The 27,826-nt window shown below is 37.3% G+C and overlaps 1 protein-coding gene across 1 annotated transcript; it reads right to left on the reverse strand.

The window, feature by feature from the left end:
• On the reverse strand, window positions 1–27,500 carry LOC104616422 (neurexin-1-like; the record flags this gene model as incomplete). The annotated part of the gene is made up of 5 exons (XM_010281427.1): window positions 1–120; window positions 5,752–5,925; window positions 21,080–21,270; window positions 21,798–22,179; window positions 27,378–27,500. Coding segments are annotated over 5 exons (990 nt in total), but the record flags the coding sequence as incomplete, so codon positions are not given.
• Between the last annotated feature and the right edge of the window lie 326 nt (window positions 27,501–27,826).

Raw genomic sequence — 27,826 nt, forward strand, 5'->3', positions numbered from 1 at the left:
GGTCATTGCATAACGGTCCACTAAAGGAGGTCATACTACAGTCACAACTGAATCCATCCCATTGCTGTAAGCACACTCCCTGGTTTGCGCACGAATCCTCTTGGCATGTTGTGCTGGGGCCTGATGAGAACATACAAAAAAGGACTTGCACCTTGTCTTCCAAAGTAAGGCATTGCTCACTGGATCACATTAACTAGCTGCCAATATCTCAAATCAAACGAGCAAAGAGTTTAGCAAGTAAAACGCACATAAACTTGCTGACTTTGTAGCAGCACATAATATTAAAACGGTGTTTTTCTTTAGTTTTAATATTGATATGTCAAACACATAAGAATGCACAAACTGAAGCAGAGTTATTCCAGGTATGGTGTTAACTTTGTTGCAAGTTATTTGTTAATCTCATGTCAGACCATTAACTGGCTAAATGTTTTCTAAAAAAATTCAGTATTATTTTTCCTGTAAATACATTTAAAAACAGCAAAGCCAGATGCCACAGAAAGCAAAGCTCTGGGAGATGAAAGTAAAGATTGGAAAATAAGATTAAAAACAAAACAAAACAAAATAAAAAAAAAAAATGAAGCTGTACTATACAATGCTTTTAACCCCACAAATTATTTCAAATTATTTAGGTTTGAAATTAGGAGGAGTTTGGGATTCTTTGTCAGGAATGTTGGCAAGTACCGATTCACATGCTTCAGGGATCCCATGCAGGTTCCTTTTTTTAAGGGGAAATGCAGAAAATCAGACTACTAATGAACTGGCATGCCAAAATGTGACATATGCATGAAAAACAAAGCTACTCTATTTCTGGACTCATAACTAGACTACTGGAATATAAAGAAATTTGAAAAGGAATGATCAAAGCACTAAAGCAATCACTATACAAACATATTCAAGACTGAAAGCCTTTATGCAAGCTATGCTGGAAAATGAAGGTTCATGTAGCTCATTGTTTTAGAGGTGTGAAAGACAAATCTGAAATAAAATAACACATTTTAGTTCTGAAACATACAGAGCATTTATTGCAGAAATCCAACTGTGCATTGGGGGTTTCAGTCTTGTTTAATACACACAGGGCTATCTACCTTGCAAATCAGCTTTCATCAATGCAACTTTGTCAGCAAAACAAAAAAGCAAAATATATTAAATGTTAGTAAGCAATATTGAAATGGCAGCAAACACAGAAAAAAACCATTCAGAGTAAAGTGCATGCTGCTGTTAAAGAGAGAAAGAAATGCCATATAATGCAAACAAATTAATGCTAATAGCCATAAATCTTCAGGCAAGCCAAAATAAGAAAGCAGTAATTTGCCAGTATTTTACTACAAATATAATGGTTAATTGAGCTGATGATGTGTAATGAAGGAAAATTAAAAGGTTTTTTTTTTCTTCCTTGGGATAGATATGAATGCATTAGCAGAGTAAATGCATGGCTGAATCCTGACTAGCCATTTGTCATGTTCAGATACACTGAATTCAAGAATAATTAGCACTGTCATCATCTCTGGTCTTTCTTTTTTTTCTAGCCCTTTCTTCGTGACTGGTGAATGAAGACTGAAATACAGACCGTGAACTACAGATGACTATGAGCTCACATACACATACCCTGACTCTTGACAATACCAGGAAAAAATTGGTTCTGGGATTATAAAATTCTCCTAAATTGTTTTGGAAAAGACACACCGATATCCATTTGAAACTCCCACTGCAAGTCATTGATGACAGGGCAAAACTGGTCCAAAGATTATATAAATATCCTAAATCATCCTGCAGAGAGAAATCCACTTAACCCTTCTTTCACATTACAGCTCCTTCAAAGACCTCAGTGTGGGATATCCTTTTGATTCGCCGGTATTTTAGAAAAATCAATGTCAATACGATTTAAGTCAGTTCAATGGCCACTTGCTTTAAATGAAGCACTGCTTAAGCACACCTCTGAACCAGGGTCTGAACAGTCACCAGCGCGATTAAGAACGAGGGTAGTGTATGCTGCACCCCTGTTCTGGCAAAACTATTAACTGTTCTTTTTTCGCCCGTTCAAATTACACTAACAACAACAACAATAATAATAAAAAAAATTACAACCCATAGCTGGTTGACTGCAGTAGGCAGACATAGGATAGTGATTTCCTTTTCTTGGAATCTTGAGCCCAGAAGTTTAAACATTTGGGCATTACATCACCCTTTCTTGAGCTGGGGATTATAATGACAGAATCCCGTAGCTGACAAGACAAGACACATTTTTTTCTCACCAGATTCTGCTACTCGGAAACTTTACAAAGATGAAGTGAAAATATCCGTAGGTGTTTAAATGTTATATATTCATGCATTTATTTACACTTTAGTTATGCAATGTTAAATTTCCTCATCTTTGCAAAAGTAGAGCAAAAGTCACAAGGACTTCAAAGCATACAAACTGCAAGACGCTGTGGGCACTTTAAAAAGCTCATGTTAAAACACACATATTTGGAAAAAATACAGATAGGATCTTGTTAAAAAGCAGGGTATTTTGCTTTTTATGAAATCTTAGCAGTTCTTAGCAGTTTTTGCTTATCTATAGCAGTCATTAAAAATTTGACATCAAGAGTAGCTTACATGTAAGAATTTATTAAAAAGTAGGCTTTTTTTGAAAAAAGAACAGAAGAGGACTGTTTAATGTTGGTAAATACTATAATATTTACCATAACAGGTTCATATTTTCCTATATATATTACAGAACTAAGCTATTTAGTAAAAAGGTTGTAATACGCTTTTCTCAAGCACTAACTTTTTGATTCACATTTTATTTAAATATTCTAATTTATTCAGTCTACACTGCAGACTTTTTAATTGACTGCATTTGGTCTCTCAGTTACATTTGTCTTATGTGAGGGCTTACATGCTATGTATTACACAAAAAGCATTATTAAGTAGCATGTACAATGTTTTACTATATATTGCAAGAACAAATTCCATGTCTCACCACGAAGAATCTTCACATATGTTAATACTTTGAAACTTTTCATATAGTTCATTTAATACACAAATTATATTATCTTATATATGCACATGTAGGCACACAATGCATTGTCCTCCTCAATGTATTAAAAGTATTTTTTTTATCATTCTGTAATTTTTATAGTTCTGTTTTATTTAAAGTGTGTAAAGAAAGTACAATGGATTTGACTAGAGCAAAACAGGGCTGACAATTACAACCTGGCTCTGGGGGTTACTGGCAATAATTTGAAGAGCTAGTTAGCATATTTATGTTTCTAGCTGTTAGCTTCTATCTGTTCTAGCCATTGAAAATTTGTCAACAAGGCGGATTCAGCCAAGTTTAAATTATATTCAATGCTCAGTGATAGAGAACAGAGGCAGAACAGGCAGAACTATCTGCCTCTGGCTGAAACTTTTAAATGCAAGCCTTACAACTTGCCACAGCAATCCCGTACGTGGATTTGCAAAAAATGTTCCAAAGAAGGAATTTTTAACGTGCACTTATGACAGTGAGGTTATTGAGAAATATCAACCTTTTAAGAACAAAGTTCTAACAGCTAAAATTAATTAGTAATACATCATGGCTTCACAGTTTGACGGAAGAGAGAAAAAGAGCTTTCACCCCAGGTTTTTTTTTAATACCATAAAGGTGGGGAATCCAATTCTATAAGAGTCTGAAGAACATCAAATCCAAGCGCCTCACTTCTCAGGAAAGAGTTTGCAGCAGGCAAACAAAGGAGATATACCCACCAGTACAGCCAGCTGTCTTTTGGATTGAGAGTGGCGGTGACTAATACTTATTGTTTTGAAATTACTCCTGCTGCGTGTCCTGAGCTCTTTGGAGCTTACGCACCCCACTGCAGCATGAGATAGACGCACAACTGCTCGGCTCTGTAAGGATGGAGACAGTCCTCTCTGTACACAGCAGCAGAGCTATAGGCAGCTCCAGGCATACTTCTACCCGAGAGACTTTTAGGAGGCAGCAAAACTTGCAAGTGACTTAAATAATATTTTAGGTTTCAGCACATTTTTTTGTACATCTGATCCATGGTCTGCAGAGAAAAGGCTGACGGATGGGTCAGACGGGAAGACTTGTAAACAAGTGAGATAGAAGAGTTAACTTGCAAGGGTTAGGCAGAAAGGTTGGAAGGGAATATTTCTTTCCACGCTGCTAAAGATTTCCTTCTGCAGGCAAAAGACTTTTGATGAGGCAGTTCTCTGGGAGCCAGGCAGCACATCTGGTTTGACCATTTTGCTTGCATCAGATGATTTTGGTGTTGGAAAAAGCTGACTCTCCACCAAAAAGGACAATATTTGTACAGCCTTTATTAAATTGTTTGTAGCTTTATTAAATTCACAGATAGCTGAGTTGTGCCACTGGTTTAAAAGGTGAACTCTCACTCTAGGCCTGTGGCAATATTTCTTTGAAGTACATAAAATTCATTTAGAAAATTACATAATTTCAAAAGAAGCTAGGAAATACATAATGGAATTAAGGCATACTTTGACTCTCTGAAGGGATGGTGCAGGCTAACGTCATTCAGAAAGCAGAATCTAATTTTCTAAACCCAGTAACAAACTAATTTATACATATTTTTCCATTCCTGATAGAAATAAATAGACACTAAAGCTGCAGAACAATAAGTTGTGAATTTTACATATTTCTATGTGCTATCAATAGAATTTATACTGTTAACTAAAGGTAGCATGTAAAGAACAAAAAAGTTCCCCTGTACAAACATACTGTAGGCACAACAAAAGAAGAGACAGAATTTATCCACCAGAAAGCTTTATGTCATGAAGCTTGAGAAAACTCCCCAGCTCTGCTTGGATTTTTTACAATGTCTGTTTACAAACTCAACAAACTTGATATCAAAATTATCAAGATTCCAACTTGAAATTCTACAGTGTCATTTACACATTTTTCTGTCCAGGGAAGAATTGCACTTGAGAGAGGGGAAAACACATAAAATTGAACATAGCCACAAAATCACATGAATAAAATATATATGCAGGGACAGAGGAATGATTAAAATTATTCCATAAATCATAGTAAAAATAATGTAGGATTAAATGACATCTGGAAAAATAGCTATAGATTGACACCCCTGAATTATAAATACACCTCTTCTAATTCTGTCCTCACTTAAATTCCATAATAACCCATTGACTCCAGGTGAGTCAATAAAGACATAAAAAACTGAAATAAAACACATTTGGCTGTTACTGATTTCAGATAGGTAGACTTATGACAATATAAACCTCAGGGGTGAGCAAAAATAGAGAAGATGGAAGATGGATCTCAAACAGTCTCATAAATTAGCCTTGAATTAATAAACTCAAAATGTCTGCTTTAAAAATGGAATTAATAAGCTAATGTCTCAGCATTAGCTAATGCCTAAGTGTTAGGAAGATACAAAGGCCTTCACTGAAGCTAATTGTTATTGTTTCTATCTTTAATTAAAATGCATCAGAAACAAACAAAGTACATGCAAAATGTCTTGCCACTGGAGAAGAATGGAATCCACATCATACATTTAAAAAAGTTAATTCATGTTCTCAGATCAATCCCTGTGCTGTAGGGCAGGCACACGCTTGTCTCCATAATACTAATAAAAAATGCAGTCTTTATATAAGAAAGGGTCAAACAAGATCAATTACAAGCAGGTAAAATATAGTCTCTCTACATATGAAGTGTACATCTCAACAAAACTCTGCAGGAGTCTCACAATGCTTTCACTATGATATAAAAAAAAAAATCAGCATATTTAATACCTTCACATCCTCTTTCTATTTGCCCATTGCAGAAGAGAGCATCTGAGATTAGATCAGGGAGCCGTCCATTCAAGTCAACTGATGCAAGACAGCCTTGGAAACCCTCTTTTGCATGTACCAGTTTTGGCAAGGACTTATACATTTCTTTGGCCACTCCTCCAATATACAAATCACCTGTTAAGGAGAAATAAATATTAGATAACAGAAAAAAACCTGTAGAATCTGTGACCTGCTTGATCTTCTGGACTTTTTGTGCTGAATGACAGGTATCTCAGAGAAACATTCTTCAAAATAAATGTGGAAGAAAACACTGATTTCATATATGATGTGAAAAGACATTGCAGGACTATATTTTTTCAAATGCGTATGTAGACTTCACATTTATATGACTAATTACTTAGAAGTGCCTGGAAACGTTATTTATGTGCCAGCTCATATATACAGGAAACATGCATCTATTTCACAGATAAGGTTTCAGTCACAGAATCTCCATCTAGAAACACATCTAGCACTGTTGCATGTTGTTAGTCTACTCAGGGAACCTGACCACAGATCATCCCAGTTATGGTTCCAGCAGACTGAGATAAAAGGCAGTAAGCAGAGCACCAAGATCCACCTAAAGTCCATATATCCAGAATCATGCGTTTACAAGCACACCAAAAAATAAAGGGTTTGGGGATACATCTAAGGAGAAACTTAGGAATATGACTGATTATCCCCACCAAAATTCATACTCTGTGTCAGTCAGGTGGGAACAGGGGGAATTACATGCCTTTAAAATGGCAATCTGCACACTGAGAAAACAGAATTTTATTGCCAAAATTAATTCTGATGACAGACATATTAAAACCAGCTTGCTCTGATGAACCCGAGGCAACTTACACAGGACTGAAAGCTAGTGCTTTGCTTCCTTTGAGTAATTCATAGCTCTGAGACTTACTTTGCAAGGACGTAACTATAACTTTTCTCTTAAACACCAAGGGTCAGGTTGCTTTTTTGTTTTATAACAATTCAGGCTGTGCCTTTCTTTCGTGTGCTTGGCGCCTATGGTGGGCAGAACAGTGATCTTTCAAGCTAATCTACCTCCCTAAAGTGTGCCGTAAGCGTCAGACTACAGGTTTAACTGGGTGCGTTCCATGCCTATTGCTACATGACGTGCTACAGAAATGAATCTGAGCTTTGCTTGGCCACAGAGGGGAAGCACGCTCAGCGTGAACACAGCTTCAGTCCTTCTCCTGGCAGGCAAGAAGTGCTTGATTCCTTCAGTCACTGGCAGAAAGGAGTAAAAACACCGTTTCCTACTTCTTGCATGAGTTTACTGTCCCCCTCAGTTATCCCCTAACTCAGAAAAATCATCCATCTTTGCAAACTCCGAGCATGCCTCCAGGCAAGCCCCTTTAGGGACACAGGGAGAGAATCATCTGAGCTTCTGAGAAGCACTGAACCTGTTTGAAGGAAGGTGCTTATGGGAGCATCCAACTCTCAGGTATCACCCAGTGACAAAATTCTTACTCTACCTATGCATGAAATCCTCACCGATGACATGTTTTGCGCTAGCCTAAATTTTCAATAGATTATCTGAATATATGTTCTAATCTACATTGTGCTTTCCTGTATGTCCCCCAGTCCGGATGATTTGGGAGCCTAGGCTACAGGGTGTAGCAAAGAGAGTTTCTGGATCTCCTCAAATTCAAAACTGTTCACTTCCTAAGTGTTTACCAGGCTTTGTAGGCAGGTTTTATAGGAACAGAACTTCGAATGTACTAGCTATCATCACTACCCCATGTGGCTAACCTTAATCTCCCTCTTATCGGTATAAGCCGCAGTCACACCTTTTCCTGGTTCCCCTGGCATACTTGCTTGTTCGCAAGGGAGGGCAATTTCCTGCTGTTTGCAATGGTTTACAGTTTGCCTGCAAGGAAAAGGCCTGAAACAAGCAAATGACTATCAGACTGTGAAAAAATTTTAGTCACTACGTACCAGCCCTAAAACTCAACTGTATTGGAATTAGTGAAATGGTGATAAAAAGCTTAGGAACATGCGTATTATTTATCTTATAAGCCATCCAACCAAAAGTCTTAGCAAGCATTATAGCATCACACACTAAGAAACCTCAAGCTTTCTCCACCCCACATAGATAATTTGAAAAATAAGATATTGCTTTCCTCCAGTGCTTTGAGATACAGTATAAATCTCAGAAGCATGATATTAGACATAACAGATTTCAATATGGTGATCCATATGTTCCCACAAATGTGATGTAATTCATTCACAGCAGAAAAACTTCTGTATTTGTTAACCAACTGCACTGGAAACAAAGTAGAAACTCTTGCCTCATGATAAAGGTTCTTCATCTTTTTCTCATGTGGAACATCTAGAAAGTAAAACTCTTCCAGGTTTCCCTGAGTTCTGTGCTTTCAGTCATCATCAACTCAGAATAGAGAGATAATTAATCTCAACTGATTCCAATGGACTTAAAAGAAGGAAAGTCCAGAGAACAATACTAAGAAAATCACACCTATGCTAAAATGGTTGAACTTGGTCTGTAGGACATGACACATGCAACCTTTTTTTAAACCTCCCAACATGTATACCGTGTAAACAACCATTTTTATTCTGTGATTCGTTAAACCTTTAAAACCACAAACTTTCAAACTGATCCCCAGCTAATTCCTACGATCCACCCCTCAGGCATACGGAGATTGCTATATACAGTCATAGAGCAATTGTCAGTTACAGTGAATGGCTAGTAGAAGTCCAGGTCAGTGTGCCAGCATATGAACCTGCACTCAGAATATTTGCTTCTGAAATTATACACTGGAATATTCTCAGATAGGTATCACACACACAGAAGTACCATACATCAAGTAGGGTCTAAATAAACTGTAACTCTACTGTATACTTACAGTTCCTTAAGACTACTTATAATTAGAACTGATCAAGATACAGTTTTCACATAGACATGTTCTGGGTAATATTTTAACTTTGTTGATGTTCAAAATACCTTGAGTTCTGCTTCTGTAGTAGCTAATACACTACACTAATACATATCATATGTATTGAGTAGCCATACTGATTATTAGACTTAGCCTTTTATAAAGTATATACAAGTATTTTTTTACGACTATGGGCTAAACCTTTGCCAGATTTAATATCAAATGTGGTTTGATTTTGCTGCTGATGGCATAAAACCATACTTTCTCTCAGAGACAAAATTTTATTAAAGGATAGGCTCCAGAACTAAACCTCAGCTTTTTGGCTTATAGGTTGTTTTTTTTAAAAGCTATTTACATTTTTTCACTTGGTTATTTTTTCATACCTGCCATCACAAATGTTTTGCGTAGCTCATTTTATTTCAGTTAATCATAAGCTTCATTTTCATGTTCATCTCAATGAAGAAGTAGTTTCCTACAAAACTCAATCCATTAGAAATTCAGACAAGACAGAATTGCAGAAAGTGTTGTTAATGAAAATATTTGTATATTGAATGTGCATTAGCAGACGTTCAGAAAAGATAAAGCTTGTTCTGACTCCCACTAAAGGAGATGAGAGGACTCAACATAGGATGATACAAATTCTCAGGTTTTCTCCCCTCTTCCACTTCTTATGTAAGTACAGCTTTACTACTGTTACGCACTCTGAAACAGGATTAATCCCTTGTTGTGTATCTGCCTACTTACCTCTATGAATTACATGTAAGTTATTTCATTAAGGTATCACAGTTCATCAGATCAGTAATATGAGACCACGACACTATCTAAACTAGCTGCAGCCTAAATGCAATACTATCGCAATACTGCTACCACTGAAAATGTGTGACCATTTCAGGAGCTGTGCACAATGGAAAATGCAATTCTTCTGCTTTCTTTCTTTCAACAAGTGAGCGTTTTACAAAGTACATATAGAAAGGGATATACTTGTATTGCAGCGCTAACCATAGTTTCTGGAACTAAAGTTCAGCTGTTACCTTTCATGCATGTATTTTCTTCTAAAGTTTATTTTTAAATGTAGTCCTGAAAAAGTCTCCATTGTTTTTCATAACCATCCTGACTTTCCTTAATTTGTAAAGGAAAATACCAATATACATACAATGTCAACTGGCATAAACAAAGTAGCAGGAAGTGAAGAAATGGGTGAGGGAATAGAGTGCTCCAAGGTTTCCTTCTGATCTCTGGAGAAGCTTCAAATAAAGCACTTTATTTGAGAGCAGGTACTCCTTAATCTCACAACTCTCTTCTTTCTTATATTAGGAGTCAGTACACAGAGTAGTCCCCTATTATTTAGAGAGGGAGGATTTTTTCCTCTCTTAATTCTTCTGAGGCCAAAAAAGTAAGTATGCTACAGTGTTTCTCACTGTCACGTTCATGGCAGGTCAGAGGAATCAACTGGAAGGCAGCGCTTCCAGAGCTATACCTATAAATCATGGCAATAATAGTACTGGTCAGTTATATCATAAGCACTGACAAGAAAAGCGTTTAGTGGGTTTAATTTATATCTTTTACAGGTAATGAAGACCTTCATTTATTCCAACAGGATCTTTGCTATTTACACCTATCTATCTCTTTTCTGACTGAGATCTGATTTGTGCTTTCAGGAACAAGTGAATTTAACACAGAAACACATTGCTAGCTAATAAAGGAACTCAAGTTCTCAATGTATTCGGTACTGGAATCACACTTATGAAAAAGCACATAGAACACCACACAACAGTGAGTCACACACAACTGTTGGTGAAACAAATACTGTCAAATCCTTCTGTAATAACTCATCTTTTTTTATCCCAAGTCTCTATGTTTCTTCAAAGGAAGAACTTTGTAAATGCTAAACCAAAGAAATGTAAAATAAAAATTGAAGATGCTGTTCTATTTATTTGTTTTCTGAATAAGTATCAGAAGTATCTTATCTTATTATTTGGCACTACTGACATTGCTGACAGGTCACCCCATAGATTTTCTTCCTTTCCTGATTCAGGTTCACACCCAAGAATTCTTACGTGATACATGCTGGGGGCAAAAACTACTCATTTAATTTAATGACTACCATTGACTTCAAGCATGAATAGAGGGGGAATTATTAGCCACATGTTTGTAACTTAACAGCAACATGTAAATATTGCTCCGGGATCAAGTAGTTTAACCAGGATATAGTTAGGCTTCTTTACTCTCTGAAATCTCTATGTTTTGTTGTACGTATCTGGTGTTCACTCCTTGAACACCATTGATTCAAATATGGTTCTGTGTATGAATGAAAAAAATTAGAAAATAAAACAGTAGCAGGAATTGTGGCTTGGCTTTTTCATAACCCATAAAGACATACCCCTGAAACGGTTTTATATGGCTGCACAAAGGCACCTTCAAATCCATCACTATGTCCAAAAGCAGACATTCTGTTCCTTCATCTCTTGTTGTGCTGCTGGTTTCAACTGTACTTTCAGCTATTCTCTTAATTTCTCTTTCATTTTAGAAGAAGTTTCTCTGCCTTTTTTCTAATGTCACATTGTACTAAATCACTACTATGTCTAGAAACAAGGGTGTACTAGAGCAGTATTATGACCCAAGAAAGAGATGGGTAGCCTTGGCATAACACGGTGCGTTCTGAAAGCACAACAGGCATCTCTGCAATTTCTTTCTATAACACATGAAAATACAAAGAAACACCTGGCTGTGGTAAAGCTGAGGTGTCAGGCACAATTTTCTCCAAATATGCTATTTCAAAATGAACAAGGATATAACAGCTTCTTCCCTCAGGCAGGCAAAGAGGAATGAAGACTGAGAAATACCATAGGGAAAGTCTGATCTCAAAAGCAAAAAGTTCTCACTTTCTTCAAGTCCTTCATAAAACAGATGATTTGCTGTTACAAGATCAATAGAAATCACTTTGTAGTACCTTAATAGCTGCACAATGAAGTACCAGGTGGAACTCAACATAAGAAGACCCATGCAATCCCAACTCATGGTATTTTTGAGGCAACTGAAATGTGAAAATAAATTTCTCTCACACAAGCTGGCTTAAACACAATAGACGACATCCTGATCTTGAATCAAGGGATATTGTCTCAGATGAAAATGTCATATATGCCTTTGACGTTCAATGAAATATAGGAACCTATTGGTCCTTAACGACCTTCTCTCCCCTCCAACAAAAGCACCCACCTACCATTTATTTTGTGCAACAGGCAGAGCAGGGTGGTGACTTTTCTTTCAGATGTGGGGTTTCAACACACACTTTAGGAAAAGAATTGGGCTTGAAGAGCAGATGGGTGGTGATTCTAGAGTCTCTCCCCACTTTCATTATTCATGACTAAATGTTTACTTTCTGTTCCATATAAAAAGAATCATTTGATCCTTTAAAAATGTTGATGAAATATAATTGTTCTTTTTTGAATAAATCAAGAAGCCTGCTGTGATCATAACCCAATAATAAATTGAAGGACAGTTGACAAAGACTTAAATGATGCATCCACACAGCTTCTGCAGCACATACGCTCCAGCATATGGCTTTTCAAATCTCCCTTTACAGTAGAGAATATGCACTTGCTGCACATTCACAGGCCTGTTTGGTGCTAGAGCCAAGCATGACTGAATTTTGTCTACCGCTTGCAATGATGCTTGAGGAAAGACATGAACGTGTAAACTTAGTGTTTTATGCCTACTTATTCACTTCAAAGAGTCCATTCTGTAGCTTCAGTATTGATTTGTGGTTGAATTCTTTTGGTTTTGATGCGATTTTTTTTTTTTTTAGAAAAGTAGACTTTTCAAATATTTTTCCTGTTGGAGTGATGAATTCCATCACTTTTAGACTCTCACCTAAGAAGGGAAAGGGCAGCTAGTTTGCCTGTCCAGGCTTTGCTGAGTTATCTGTCCTTTCAAATACTTTGAGCAAGAGGCAGTTGTATAATGTGACAGGTGGTGCCTTCTGTCTTCCCCATTCTCTGTTCTGATAATCAAACAAGGCAAAACGATTACAGGCAAAAACAGAATTTATGGGTAAGCAAGTCAGTCTTTTGGGAAGGAATATAGGAACTGATCTTTTCAGCCCAATTCTGCACTGCCTTCAGTATCTTCCCTGAATACCCCATTAAAGGTATCAAAAAAAAAAAAAAAATCACCAGCACTCAAACGTTGGCACTGTGGGTTTTCTTTAGTCATCCTGTTGGCATAGAGGACATACTGTAGTTATTTGTCAAGAGAATTTAACTTTGAAGATATTTCCTTCCTTGACCAATATTGTTCTTTTTATGGTTTCATTGTAGCACTGCACCCTAATCCACACTGTCAGGAAATAAGGCAGTGAGGATTAAGAAGCACTAGAGAGATCTCACCGTTGGTGGGTGCACCAGGAAGAGCACCTTACAGATTTCTCTTGCCACCAATTTCTATAGCAGTCCACACTGGAGACATACCTGCTGCTCTACCTATCTCCAAGTCTACCAATTCCATCACATTGCTCATAACCATGTTACTCTCATAACTACATTTCCGCAGTTGGTACAAATGTGTTTCTGTCTAGAAAGTTCTTCTCATACTGTTGCTATGCTGCTCTCTGTTTTACATCTCGGCTCTGCTGGATGTACTCTCTGCTTTTGCATTCACCTCTTGGTGCTCAGTTTTCACTCCTGTTACACTTCTTGTCTCTGTTCAGAGCTGCTCAATGCTTGCGCAAATACGCCTATGTTTTACAAGTAAGGAAAGCTGTGTGCTAGAAAGTGGGGAGGGGGTGGGGGGGAAGAGCAACAATAACAACATAACAACGTCCTTAGCAGCTCAGTTTTCAATAGACAAAAGTAGATACTCAAAAGATAAGTGGCTCAAGTCTGAACATTCCCCTAGATTTCTCTAGGTTCAAATCCACCATTTCCCCACCAATCCCATTCTCAAATGACATGTATTCTCAAACAAGAAATTGTTACACAAAAATGTTTAACATTTTCTTGACAACAACAATTTTCAATTTCCCAGTTGCTTTATTTGGGCTCAGTATTGGGCCCAACGATCTGGACAAGGGAATCGAGTGCACCCTCAGTAAGTTTGGTGGGAGTGAATTGCTTGAGGTAGGAAGGCTCTACACAGGGATCATGGAGAGGCTGGATTGATGGGCCAAGGCCATCTGTATGACATTCAACAAGGCTAAGTGCTGGGTCCTGCACTTCAGTCACAACAACCCCATGCAACGCTACAGGCTTGGGGAGGAGTGGCTGGAGAGCTGCCCAGCAGAAAAGGACCTGGGGCTGTTGGTCAATAGCCAGCTGAATACAAACCAGCATTGTGCCCAGGTGGCCAAGAAGGCCAACAGCATCCTGGCTTGTATCAGAAATCGTGTGGCCAGCAGGAGTAAGGAAGTGATTGTCCCCCTGCACTCAGCACTGGTGAGGCCACACCTCGAATCCTGTGTTCAGTGTTGGGCCCCTCACTACAAGACAGACATGGAGGGGCTGGAGCATGTCCAGAGAAGGGCAATGAAGCCGGTGAGGGGTCTGGAGCACAAGTCTTATGAGGAGCAGCTGAGGGAACTGGGGTTGTTTACCCTGGAGAAAATGAGGCTGAGGGGAGACCTTATCGCTCTCTACAACTACCTGAAAGGGGGTTGTAGCGAGGTGGGTGTTGGTCTCTTCTCCCAAGTAACTAGCAATAGGATGAGAGGAAACGGTCTTAAGTTGCGCCAGGGGAGGTTTAGATTGGATATTAGGAAAAATTTCTTTAGTGAAAGGATTGTCAAGCATTGGAACAGGCTGGCCCGGGAAGTGGTAGAGTCTACCTCTAGAGTGGTAGAGTCAAAAGACATGTAGATGTGGCCCTGAGGGACATGGTTTAGTGGTGGACTTGGCAGTGTTGGCGTTACAGTTGGACTTGATCTTAAAGGTCTTTTCCAACCTAAATGATTCGCTGATTCCATGATTTCTCTTTGCTTCCTCCCCTGAAACCTAGATGAAAAGCACTGGTATTGGAAAAGATTAAACGGATATAAAACCAAAGCAGTCTGCTTGTCCAATGAACTGTGAGAAAAGTTGGTGATGCATGTTAAATGGTAAATAATAAAATCTAATTGCCACATAAATGTGTGTTGGTAATTCATCTCCCACAGAATTGATGTTATGCCAATTACTCTGTATGAGGGGGATGGTTGTGGTGAGAGGTGAGGTATTCAAGCATATCAAACATCCTTCATTTCTTTCCTGTTCTGACCACTTTTGTACATTGCATACACATGAAAAATAGACAGAAATCTCATGAAGAAGCCATTTTCATGGCATAGTATACTCATACTTCCCTTCCTACTGATATTCTTCTGAAATTATTTACTCATTCTCTGTTTCAATAGCCAACATGCTCTTAGCAGAGCTTTTTTTACAAACGGTGAGGAATTCTCCACATGAAGCTACCAAAAAACTGAGAGGTTAAATGGTCTCATTTTGAATGTAGGTTTGCAGAGGGAAACTTTAATATTACCAACTTTTTGATCAAGACAATCACCTCCAGATTCTGAGGATATTACACGAAGCAGCTCTTTTGCAAGAAAAGGACTGCCTGGTGAGAATATCAAGATCCGTGAGGATGGTGCTCTCATACCTATGGCAGCACGTTTTGAAAACAAGTTTAGGACATGCTTCTTGGCCAGTGCAGTGCTAGGGTTCAGTGGGATGTATTGACACTAAATATCTCAATTTTTTTGTAAGTTTTAAGAGCATACATGTTTCCTATATTATCCTTAGCATAACTTTTACTAAGTATTCCAGAATGGCTTGAAAGGAATTCCACAATCAGCAATGGTAATAACCTGCATGCCAAACAGCTGCAGAAATGTAGGCAAATCTATACATTTGTATGTGTGTAGGAGACTGAAAAGAGCAAGGGAGAAGCAGCAGAAAGCAAAAGTTTCCCTTACCATGGAGTGATCTGAAAGACTACTGTAATGTTGACTTCACAGAGCTCAGCACAAACACTAGAGTATTTCCTTTAATTTTTATTTAATCCAGAAGTGCTGGAGTAGATTTTAAATTTTTTCCCCATCTCATAATTTTGGAAATCTGGATACAATTTCCAAAGGCTTAGCATTGCCAGAATTATTTTCACAGCCTGGTAGACATCATAGCTGTTTAGAAGCAGTATGTGACAAGTTGCAAAGAAAGGAGCATAAAGGAATCTGCATTAGACCAGGTTGTCCAATCTCCTGTTGTTAATCTGCCTGTATATCTTTGCTACCCAGGCAGTCTCAAAGAAGAGCTCTCAGTTTTAAGATCCATATTTTTCCATCTGTACAGAAGCTTCTTTCCCAAGACTATCAGGAAAACAACAGCTGCATTTGCCATTGTCTACTCCAAGAGATCACATTAGGAAGATCCATTTAGTGTTGCAGGATTTACAACTCTGCATTTAGAACAAAATGTTATTTCTGCGTGAAGAGTTCACAGCCCATTGGCAAGGTCATTACAATTAGCTCATGCATGTTTATTTGAGAAATTTAAGCGTTAATACTGGTTCATTTGTGCAAATTTGTGTTTTTATATAAAATGCTTTTCTGTGCTTCTTAAAGCTTTGTTTCTTAGTAATACAAATATGAAGGATCACCGCCATTGATAGACCTTGTAATATAAAGAAGAACTTATAGTGCAGCAACAATAATAATGGGCTCAATATAAAATAACAGGGACAAATATTATATGAAAATGTAATAATTTCAATTTCCTTTGCTGGAACAAGAAATTTTTATGATCAAGACTAACTTAGCTCAGTTTTGTATAGCATGAAAAACCTACTTTGACAGGCAAATGAAATATCAATAGATTAAGTGACTATTATGAATCATCAATGAATATGCTAGACCAGTAGATCTACTGATAATTTAGTTAATTGCATTAAAAGTTTACAAGGATGAATTACTTGCCAAGTGAGTCTTTATGCACATGAAAGAAGTACATTTAAAGTACATTTACAAAACCACTGAGGTGATACCAGAAATTAATATGATTACTTTTCTTTCAGATGCTTCAGACTAGGCTGTTTTCACATTAATGGCGAAAACAGCAAATGAAAAGGCAAATGTATATAGCAACAGCACCCATATCTCGCAATGTAATAGAGGAAGCCAGAGGCCAGTGAAAAACTACAGTAATAAAACAGACAAGAGATCCAGACAGGATTTTGAAATCCAAGGAAGTTGTTTCTGATGTATGCTCTAATATGAATAGCTTTTTTTGAGGATGCAGTGATATAACAACGCAAAAATGACATATGACTTACAATGGACTCTAAAATTGACATTTGGGAAAGTAATGTGGAAGAGAATAACAGAGTGAGACAAGGTGAAAGTATGGACGCCAGTTCAGAAAAAGCAGGTCTTAAAGATGTATGAAATGCTGCACAGGTAGCAAAAAATCAAACCATAAATGTTGAGTTGGGTAGGATTTTTTTTTTTTCTGGCTGCGATTTCCTTTAAAAATGAAAATATAGTTAGCTTGATATCAAAATTAGGATGACAGCAGTTCATCCTGGAGGATATATCACAGCTAGAAAATCTGTAATGGGATGGGATACTGAAGTACTGAAACAACTAAATCCTAGAAAAGTTTGTAACTGTTTATTGGTAAATATAAAATAACAGCCGCATTCCTTAGCTTTTCATTCCATGAGTGTGCAATATTTCAACTTTTCATTTCAATTTATGAACAATTAAAATGCTAAAATATTTTAATTTTCTAACAGTAATTCTGAGTGGATTCTTGTAGGTTTTTGTATGTTTGCTGTTTAAAGAAAGTGAGTGAAAACTTGGGGATTAAAATAGTGCCTATATCTGTAAGAAAGAAGAAAAAGGAAGATTAAACCCTAGTAGGTAAGTGGGTACAAAGTTATGCTTGAGGATGTTCCTCCTCCTCGAAAGGAGATCATGTGTCTTCAAATATGTATTAAAAAAATAATTCTGACAGAACTCCAATTTCCCACACCACAGGAAGGAAATGTAGAGAGGGAAGAGACATTACAGATGTTGTAATACCTACAAGTCTGAACAGAAGAGACTTTTTTTCTTTGGCAACAGTGAGGAACAAGACTACAAGTCAAATTCCAATTCCACTCGCATTTTTCTGCCCCTTCAAGGCTACTCGGACCCCTTAAGACCATAAGAGCACAGCATCATGTACAACAAGCAAGAATTCTCCTACAACCAACTATTTTGTTCTGTAAAGACCTTGAATTGTAGCCATGCTAACCATCTGAGCTATACTGAAAGCAGGACAGGGAATTTGCTCACGAAATACATGGAAGCAAATTTGCTGTGTAACTGAATGTTGGCAGGCTTGAGCTGCATTGCCTTTGCTGTTAAGACTCATTTATCTTCATGGGTCATCTCCTAGAACTGCACCCAAGTACACTTTGCTAATTTTCTCTGCTAGGAAAAATAACACAGTTCTTAGAATCCAAACACAGAACTATTTTCACTCATCTATTTGTCTCCAAGTTATAATTTACCCATCTCATTACAGCAATAATTAAGCTGTAATTAAGATAAAATGATTAAGAGAACTTAATACATGTGTTTCCACAGGTATCCACTCCAATCCACTGAAATTGTAGCAGAGGTTACACAGGGAACCCATGCCTGTAATAATGGACTTTCTATGCTGTATAGCCAAATCCTATACCCAAAAGGAAACGTGTGGTGGGTATTCTCTCCCATATTTTATGGCAACTGTCTGCTTTCCCAGACAACTGGCATCCTGTGCAGGCTCTACAACACAATCTGTGTCATATCTTCATATTGAATTCACTGTGCATTTGAAAAAAACCTGCATATATTGATTTATCTTTCCAGGATTAGCTTGGATTTCAGCATCTGAAATCTGGTAACTCTACAACTACTCAGAAAGGCTGCAGATTCTATATTATCTGTACACATTTGTATTTCACCTAATGCTAACTTTGGTTAAACAGAATTATTGATATCACTATATGGAAGTATGATTTTGAATTTGCTTTGTTGCTAGGGCTAATATTACACTATTTTAGTACTAATGAATTAACCACAACGGCTTGTATCAGTAAAGTGTACGGTGTGTTTATAGCATAACAGAGATGTGTCACCATAAGACATAGAAAAGAACAAGCTACAGGAAAGCATTTCAGCTGAACACAAAGGGAAAAAAAATAATGAAAGGCAATTTTTTCCCCTTTTTTAGCCTGCTGGCTAAAATATATCAATTTGAACTCCCCCAAAAATCCAACAAAAATTCTCATGATTATGCTGTGCCATATTTAAGGAAGCTGACCGAGCAAAATGTAATAGAATACATTAAAAAAATAAAATTAAACATCTTACTATGAGAAGACAGAGGTCAAGGACCTGTGTATGCTAGACCAGTTTGAGAAAAATGCATTGTATATATTACTGTACTGAATATGTCAGGCTTGTTATTCTTTTACTAGCCACATTTCCTGGGTGGTGAATTACAGAAAATTAGCATCTAATACAATTCACCTTCCTCGCTTCAAATCTCAGTATGTTTTTTCATTCTCTTCAGTTTTTTTCCACTGGAATTCAAGGTTAGAAAATGCACCAGCTATGGATACAGTTTTACTTCAAAACGGTAAAGCAAAAGTAGAATTTTCAAAGTGAAGAAAACAAAGGAATGTTGGATTTAATAGGTTATCCTCGCTGATGAGCTTTCGCTGTCAAGCAGTGCTTTTAGTGAAATAACAGTGCCCTCTAGTGCCTTTATTAAGCACATTGTTCAAACTTTTTTTGCTTTTCTTAAGTAAAGCAACATACCAAACCACCACATTCAGGTTGAAGATGATGTAGAATAAAATGACTGTGTTAACTTAGTTATCGGTTCTTAACAGGATTATTTTTCCTACTCATGTTTAATTAATATACTGGAAAAAACCCAGACTAAATACATATACATATATAAGCATATGCATAAGTAGTACTTATGATTGCAAAAACCGTGAAAGAATAAAGTGGATGCTTTCTCCACAGTATCAAAAATAACGTTGAAATATTACATTGCCTCAATAAACATATTTACAGGAATGCAAAAATGAGAAAGAACACAGCACAAATTTCAAATACAATTTTGAGCATGGAGTGTGAGCCATCCAAAAAGCTTTCATTTATAAACAAAGCATTTCTGCTAAAGAGGCTCTTATTGAAGATTATGACGTACCAAGATACAGTTTTCACAGTCTTTCTTACAATCTTAATAGCACTTTCAAGTGAAGCAAACATGTAAAATATCACAAAATCCAGAATAATTACTAAGGTCAGCTCATTATATGTGACTCAGAGGTAGTTAAAAGAAAATCCAGCAAGGAATAAGCTCTTGATGGAATATTAATGTCTACTTTGAACACCCTGGCTTTTGAAATATCAAATTTTCTTTGACTGTTACGAAATTTTGATTTTCCTAACAAGAACTTTTAGAAAGAATGTTAAAATACAGGATACTTTTTCACATGACCAGAACATATTTTCTTATGTCTGATTAAGCAGGCAGTATTAAAAAAGTGTAGTTATACATTCTTTCAACAAGATATTTTCTTCTGATACAAATCAGCTTTTCAGAAGTCCATACTTACAACGAATACTATTACTTATTTTAAAATATACATATGTATCAGTTTGATTTATAAATATGGATCTTAAGAATCTAGCTGGACCTATAAAATGTACGTTTAGACCCATAAAACAAAGTTTATCCCACCTTGCAATTGAAACTACAACATATTACATATTCAGGTGAGTATATGTTTATATGTTCAATACATCTGGCAATTTGTATTTATAACTGATTCATGTAAGACTGCCACATAAGAATGCTTTACTTACAAGATTTTTTATGATTCCCAAATACCGCATTGTATTTATTTTCTCAACAAAAGGTAGGTTTTATGTGGAATATTGAACAGTGGGGGACAGGTCAAAATGTTCCCCAGTTCTGCAAAGCCTTTGTAGCCTTTGGGCTGTGGTTTCTGCATGCCACTTGCATAACTTAAGTTCATGTAAAAATCAAGCTTTTTTCATAGGCATTTTAAAGCTCTTTTAGTCCCCCAATTATCTTTTGGTATATATGGGCCACTCCGTTCTTACCATTTGCTACTTTTTTTCCTGTGGCATTTTCACACATTTAAAGTAGTACCTAACTATGCAGAGCTACTACTAAACTGGCACGGCCTGGCTAACATAGAGATGTCGTATCTTGTGATCATGTTAATTATTATAAAATAAAACATTTCATATGGTATTACAAAATTATATTGTACTTTACATATATTATTCATTCAGGTTATTCTGTAATGACCCTTACTGTAGATTATACAGGAATTGCTGTACTTACTTTTGAGATCTAAATTTCTGGCTCCTGCTGTGCTCTGTGTTGTGATTTTAGTGTCAATCTTTACAGTGTGGAGATTGTTGGTATCCCTTGATATCATCACATTATGCCACTGGTTGTCATTCAGAGGTTTATTAGAACTTCCTTTGATGAGGTTTGCACCATTTCCCAAGTCAAACACATAGTGTAAATAGCTGGGAAGAGAGAAAAAATTGGAAAAGTTTCCTTTTTCTTTACATAGCAAGGGGGCATTAATTAATATGTCTAATATTTTCTATTTCCTTATACTCCTCAGTAGTGCTGGTAAAACTGGAAGACAACAATGAATGCCAAATGGGAAAGCAACCTTAATTCAGAGTAATCACCATTTGTTTAGGTGAGCTGAGATGCAGTCTCAAGTTTCTGGAAAGTAACAAGCACTCCATGTACCAACACATGCATATGTATGTAGAGAGAGAACAAGAGGAAGGCTACAAACTAGTACTTCTTTGTGGTAAACACTACAGGAGTTACACCTATTGTTTACTTTCATATTTTTCAGGCATCTAGCTTCATCTGAAAGAAAAAGTCACAATAAAGCATATGAAGTTTAACATGAAGAAACATTCATCCATCATATATGTCCAGTCAGACAAAGATTTGTATCCTGAACTTTTCCTTGTATTTCTCCTGTATATATTTTGAATAGACTTTTTTTGTCATTATGCTGATTTATACATACCCTTTTACTAGTTCAACCACAATGAAATCATTTCCATCACCACTGTTATAAAGTATCAATCCATCCAGAGATGTTGTTTTGAACTGGAAAAAAAGGTGCATAGATGTATATGCTTGTAGCGTGGCCAACGCAACATAACTTGCTTTTGTTTTAAAGGTTACAGGGTCTGCTATGATGTTCCTGAATCCAAATCTTGCATTTAGCTCACAGTAATCGATGTCTCCATTTTTACATAAGTCAATGTATGCCATGCCATTAAATGTAAGACTCTGTAGATGCCCAATGAAATTAGAAGGCACAGAAGACAGGTAGCGCCGCTCTGTTATTATTCCTGTTTCTATGTTGTGGAATTCCAGCCGCGTGTGATCACCAGCCATTTGACCTTTAAATAGTAACAAGAAAACACATGTTAGCATCTGAAATGGGAGGTCAGAAAGCACCATGTGATTAAGCATTTGCATCAATTTCACATTTTTCGAGAATGTACAAGGCCAATTTTTGGCTATAAAGAGGATACTTTTGAATTCATCCAAACCTCCAGTAAACTTCTGGGAGCCTTTCCACTGAGTTCAGTATGTTTGTATAAGGCCAACAGCAAGATTTCTAAACTGAAGCACGACAACACAGTATATCAAACTACCAAACTCACTTTTGTTACACTTCACCAGACATCGTTTTACTATAAGCAAGTGCAATTAATTAACACAAAATGAAGAACACAAAGGCAACTCTCAGAGCTAACACTACAGTGTTAGAGTTTCATGCAAGGGAGGCATAGGAGTTTGGGGGACATTACTCCACGTGTTTTGCTTAGAAGTGCATGATTTGTCAAGCAGAAGGAAGGATGTGTGTGGATGTGACGCTTCAGGACATGATTTAGGGGGCATGGTGGCATTGGGCTTGATGATCTTGAAGATCCTTTCCAACCTTAATGATTCTGTGATTCCCGTTTAAGCTGTCTTAGGTACATTAACGCTGGCCCTGCTGCAAATCCCTGTGCTGCAAGGGTGGACAGAGCCTTCCTTAAAAGCAACTACTTTATACCATGGGGATAAACCATGGGAGAAAGAGGCAGAGCCTAAGAGATGGACGAAGCAGAAAGCCTGCAGTAAGGGTGTACACTAGTGTCTTGTAATCCTGAAAACAGCAAGGGACTTGCTTATATCAGAAAGGTGGCCAAAACCAAGCCTAACAGCTACCTTTGAGTCATTCTTTGTCATGCAAGGACTCTCTGCACAGCAGAAAGCCTGAGATTTGCTGACTGTATAGCTAATTTGAAGGAAGGGATCAACACTGCCAGGGTATACAGTGTACATGTCAGGTAAGTTCTTAGGATAATTATTAAATACCTTACCCAGCACATCAAAATTGTGTCCACTGAAGAGTTCCCTTTTGTAACAGAGCTTAGATTTTTTTCCATGCTTATTTTAAAAAAAGTAGGGCAGTACTATCACAAGGCTGATTCACAGTCACATTGCATGGGTATGACGACAAAACAGCTTTTTACTGCTAATCAATTTTACCACTTAATGTACCTTTTGCAAACTATGGCCTAGATTCCCCAGTTCCCTAGCTGTTTCATGTCTCTCATGGAGTACAAAGAAGGTGAACAGCAGACCTAGCCAAGCTGGAATAAATACTGGCATGAAACTGCTCTGTAACACAAGTTCCCACAGTTGCAGTACAAAGCTGTTGACAAGCCGAGCTTCTCCTGTCCTTCCCTGACGATAATATTCTAAGAGGAGAGCGTGAGCTCTGACCCAGGCTGGACGTGTTTAGCAGTGGTGCAGAAAGCCCCAAAGGAGGCTTAAACTGCTGTACCTTCAGAGCTTTTACAAGCAAGTGTCTGGGCACATGTGTGTGAACAGGGAAAAGACAAGGGCAAGATGAATGTAGATATTCAGGCTTTGCCAAGGGAGATGGAGTCACAAAGAGATTAAGTCACAGCACTGAGATACAAATACAGGTATCACTGAAGTTACAGTGAAAATAGGTCTGCAAGCTTGAACACCATTCAGACCACACACAAAACAAGTGCTCTAATAATTTATGATAAATATTTGCAAGCAGCTTGCTTAACTTCACGATGCATTCTGCATAAGACCTAGCTCTACTGATGTCATTAAACACCATCAGCATCTGGGATCTGCAGTCATGGCTGAGCACTGCAAGAGGCACCTTAATCCTCGAGGACAACCTTCTTGATGTTTTTGTTTCTAAGCATCAGTTCTGAAGATACTGCTTCCCCTGATGTATTCAGCAAAGGTGGGTTCTTCCTTGCAGGAATGAGCCAGGGAGCTGTCTTGAAAAATGCCAAATCTGTAACTTTCTCAAGGCCAAGAGCTGTATGTTGGATCACAGCCAGAGAGCTGAAGATCATGTTTGAGAGAGGAACATTATGTATTGCAGTCTTGTATCACTTCAGACGGCATTGCATAAATGTCACGGCAAAAATCCACTAAGCTTTGGCCTATAGCACACTATCCTCACTACATTCACTACCTTAAATGTATTTATTTCTTGAGCATAGTAATAAAAAAGTTCCAGAATCTGGGCTCACATCCCAAATCTCCCACTAACATTTCAGTTGTACAAACATGCTAAACAGGACTTGAGACTTTGTGAAGTCTCTTAACGCTCCACAGTGTCTGCAACTACAGCAGGGAAGAGAGAGACTGCAGTTTGTGCTTACAAAGGTTGGGTTTTTTAGGTTTTGCTTATTTTGTTTTAACTTGTCAGGTTGGTGCACAAAATGCATTACCTGTTGCAATGCTATGGGACATCATACAACAGTCCAAGTGAATTTCTCTTCATAAACTAGGTATCCTTTCCATTACGCAACTGTAGTGACCACTGTCAGTCCACTTTTATTTTCTATACATTTCCAGAAAACAAACTGCATCAGGGCTGCAAGTATTTCAACTCTTCTATGATGACTACAATTTCAAAATCACCTGTATGACTTCCAATGAAAGCTAGTTATGATTCTGAAAGATATTATTTATCCACACACAAATTATGCATTTGTCAAAGATAACTGAGCTCAATCCATGGATGAATATGAGATAATTTATAACCTGTAAAAAAATGGAAAGTCAGGCTGAAATATTTAATGGCTTCCCCTCCAGCCTAAGCTTTCTGGATCTGACAGTTTGTATTTTCATATATGACATAGGTAATAGAATCAAAAAAGGAAAACACAATGTCTGGCAAGGAGAAGCTGGAATTTTGGGGAGAAAGTCTGTTTCTTCCTCATGGCCCCTATAAGATTGTAATAACCTTTCACATTAATAACTACTAGGTTATATTTTAACGACATTTCTGATTGTTGGGACATCTGAAGAAAAGTTCTAAGCACTTTAGAGCAAAAGCATTCCAATCTGATATGACAACTCTTCCACTACCCCTTTAGGAAATTCAAAGCTACCACACATTTAATTGCATTGTGTACATTTGAAACTTAAGCTCATGAAGGCTTTGGCAACAACACTGTGTTGCAAAAAAAAAAAAAAAAGAAAAAAAAGTCACAGCACTACATGGCAATAAAGATTTTCCATGTAGAAAATGTAATATATTTGGGACCAAGCAGATTTCCCACATTATCAGACTTCCAAGTTCCTTCTAGCTCTTTCTTTCATGACAGCTCCCTCCTCACTGATGGAGGAGGCTACAGATTGGCCACACAGATGATTGCAGGGAGTTTAGGAAGACTTTTTCCCTCCATAATACTTGGATGACTTTCTCCCCTTGGATGAAGAACATTAAACACCTGTGGATTATGCAGATGTAGGCAACTTCCAGCTTGAAGAGCTGAGAGGGATTTTGAGTCAGCTGGCCAGCTTCTGATAGAGGTACTGGCGTGTGGAAAGGATACAAGTGTCATACCAGAAAGTTGAACCCATAGGAAACACTTTTGCTTGGTCAGGAGGCAACTGAAAAGTCTCACTAGCTTTAACAGCTAAAATAGAATAGAATAGTTCAGTTTGAAGGCACCTGCAATGATCATCTACTCCAACTGCCTGACCACTTCACAGCTGACCAAAAGCTAAAGCATGTTATTAACAAGATTATCCAAATGCCTCAAAGACTGACAGGCATGGGGCATCGACCACCTCTCCAGAAAGCCTGTTCCACTCTCTCAGCTATTTGCCGACACCATGATATTTGATGGTAACTACAGTTACCCGCAGTGGAGAGTTATTACAAGAACTTACAGTTCTGCATTCTTTATTTATTACTTCACCTGACTAGACTATATATGATAGAAACCTCCTGTTTTCACCTTAATCTTTCACATATATTTTGAACATTTCTGAAGCTGCACTGAGCAGTTGAGACTGCACTCAAAGGTGAAAACAGTACTTCTTGGTGGTTTTGTAACCTGTAGCATTTATAAATAAGAAATCTGCCACAAGGAGCCCAGGAAATGTGCATTTGATTCTAGACATTATCTTTTATTCAGGCCTAAACAGCTTCCTCTAACTGGAAAACATCCCCAAAGCAGCCTTATTATTTGAGTTGCAGTTGAAGTAGCAAAAGGCTATTTTTCAGTATAGTGCCTCTAATACTATATATTTATTTTCACAAAGAAAATAACTGGTTCAGGCCATCTACTTTCTTGGGAGAATGACTCAAAGCATCGTCACATACACAGACTAATTTTTGCTTCACCTGTAGAAGATATATTGGTGATTTCTGATTCTAGAAAGTATGTTCTTGCAACTATATGAATACATAGCAATTATTTTTCTACCAGTGACATGGTCTTCAGTGTTCTCCTGAGGTGAAAAGGGACTATTAAAGAAGGTGATTTCCTTTTAAAAAAAGCATTAAAGTTGTTACCATTTTAACAAAGCTTAGAACCAATGATTAATGCTATTTAATACTACACAAAAACAAAGGAAAAGACTAAATACCTAATACAAAATTAGGCACACTGTATTGTGCAAGAAATCAGAGCCAGAAGCCAGGACTGTTGCACAGATATAAGCCTTATCTTTAAGAGAACAAAATCAAAGTCTTCTCTATTACGATTTCTGATAATATACGCATAGGAATATACTTCTAACGTCTGCTAGCATTTGTGTCATGTTTTTTCTCCCACCCCAACTGCTACTTTAGTATTTGAGAAAAACCTGTTGCCTAACATTTAATTCTTGAGGACAGCTGATGCAAGATTTAAAACACAACAGAATATCCTTCAAATGTTTATGAAATTCTTTCTTACATCAATGGCTTAGAGTTTAACCTTAGTATAAATTTAGTGTGTTGCCAAAAGCATTATACTTGCCTTCTCATTAGTGATGTATCAAATGACTTCTCACCAATTACTGTATAAAAACATTAATTTAAGTCAGCATGAAGGTTTTCATTAATTCCAATAGCAACGTTAGAGTAACATTAATATAAATTGTAACAGCACACTTGTAGTACCAGTATTTCAAGCTGCATGACATGGATTTTGGATCTTACCCAAGAAAAGAAAAGAGCATCTGTTGCATTCAGATAAAGGCATTTTACTTCTGTCATTTTTTGTTTTGTGTTTCCCCCCAGTAACACGGAGTCACAATGGCACGCTACCTGTCATGGCCTGCTGGTCATCCACCATTAACTTTAAACTTTTTCCTCGCCGAACCACACGCACTGTGTGCCACTCATTATCATTGAGGTTATAGCCAGCAAAAAGGGTTTCTGGACCTTTGCCTGTAGGATATGCCAAACAGTCATTATGCAATCTTTAAATCAGTTTACATGTGAACCTCACAGAGAAAGAGAGAGAGAGAGAGAGACAGAGAGACTGGCTGGGCAAATGTTAAAACTCACCAAAAGTCACATCAAGCAAGAAAATTACAAAGTATAAGCAAACCTCAAAATATAGAGCTACTATGTTAAAACACTTCTACTGTATATTTGACTATATAAAAGTATTGTATATACACATTTTATGAACCAGGTTGTCATAAATAGGCACAGTCAACATGGATTTAGTTATGCACTTTCCAGTCATATACAAAACTTTAAGAAATCGG

The sequence above is a fragment of the Phaethon lepturus genome, unplaced genomic scaffold (assembly GCF_000687285.1).
Source record: "Phaethon lepturus isolate BGI_N335 unplaced genomic scaffold, ASM68728v1 scaffold7992, whole genome shotgun sequence".
Taxonomy (NCBI): domain Eukaryota; kingdom Metazoa; phylum Chordata; class Aves; order Phaethontiformes; family Phaethontidae; genus Phaethon; species Phaethon lepturus.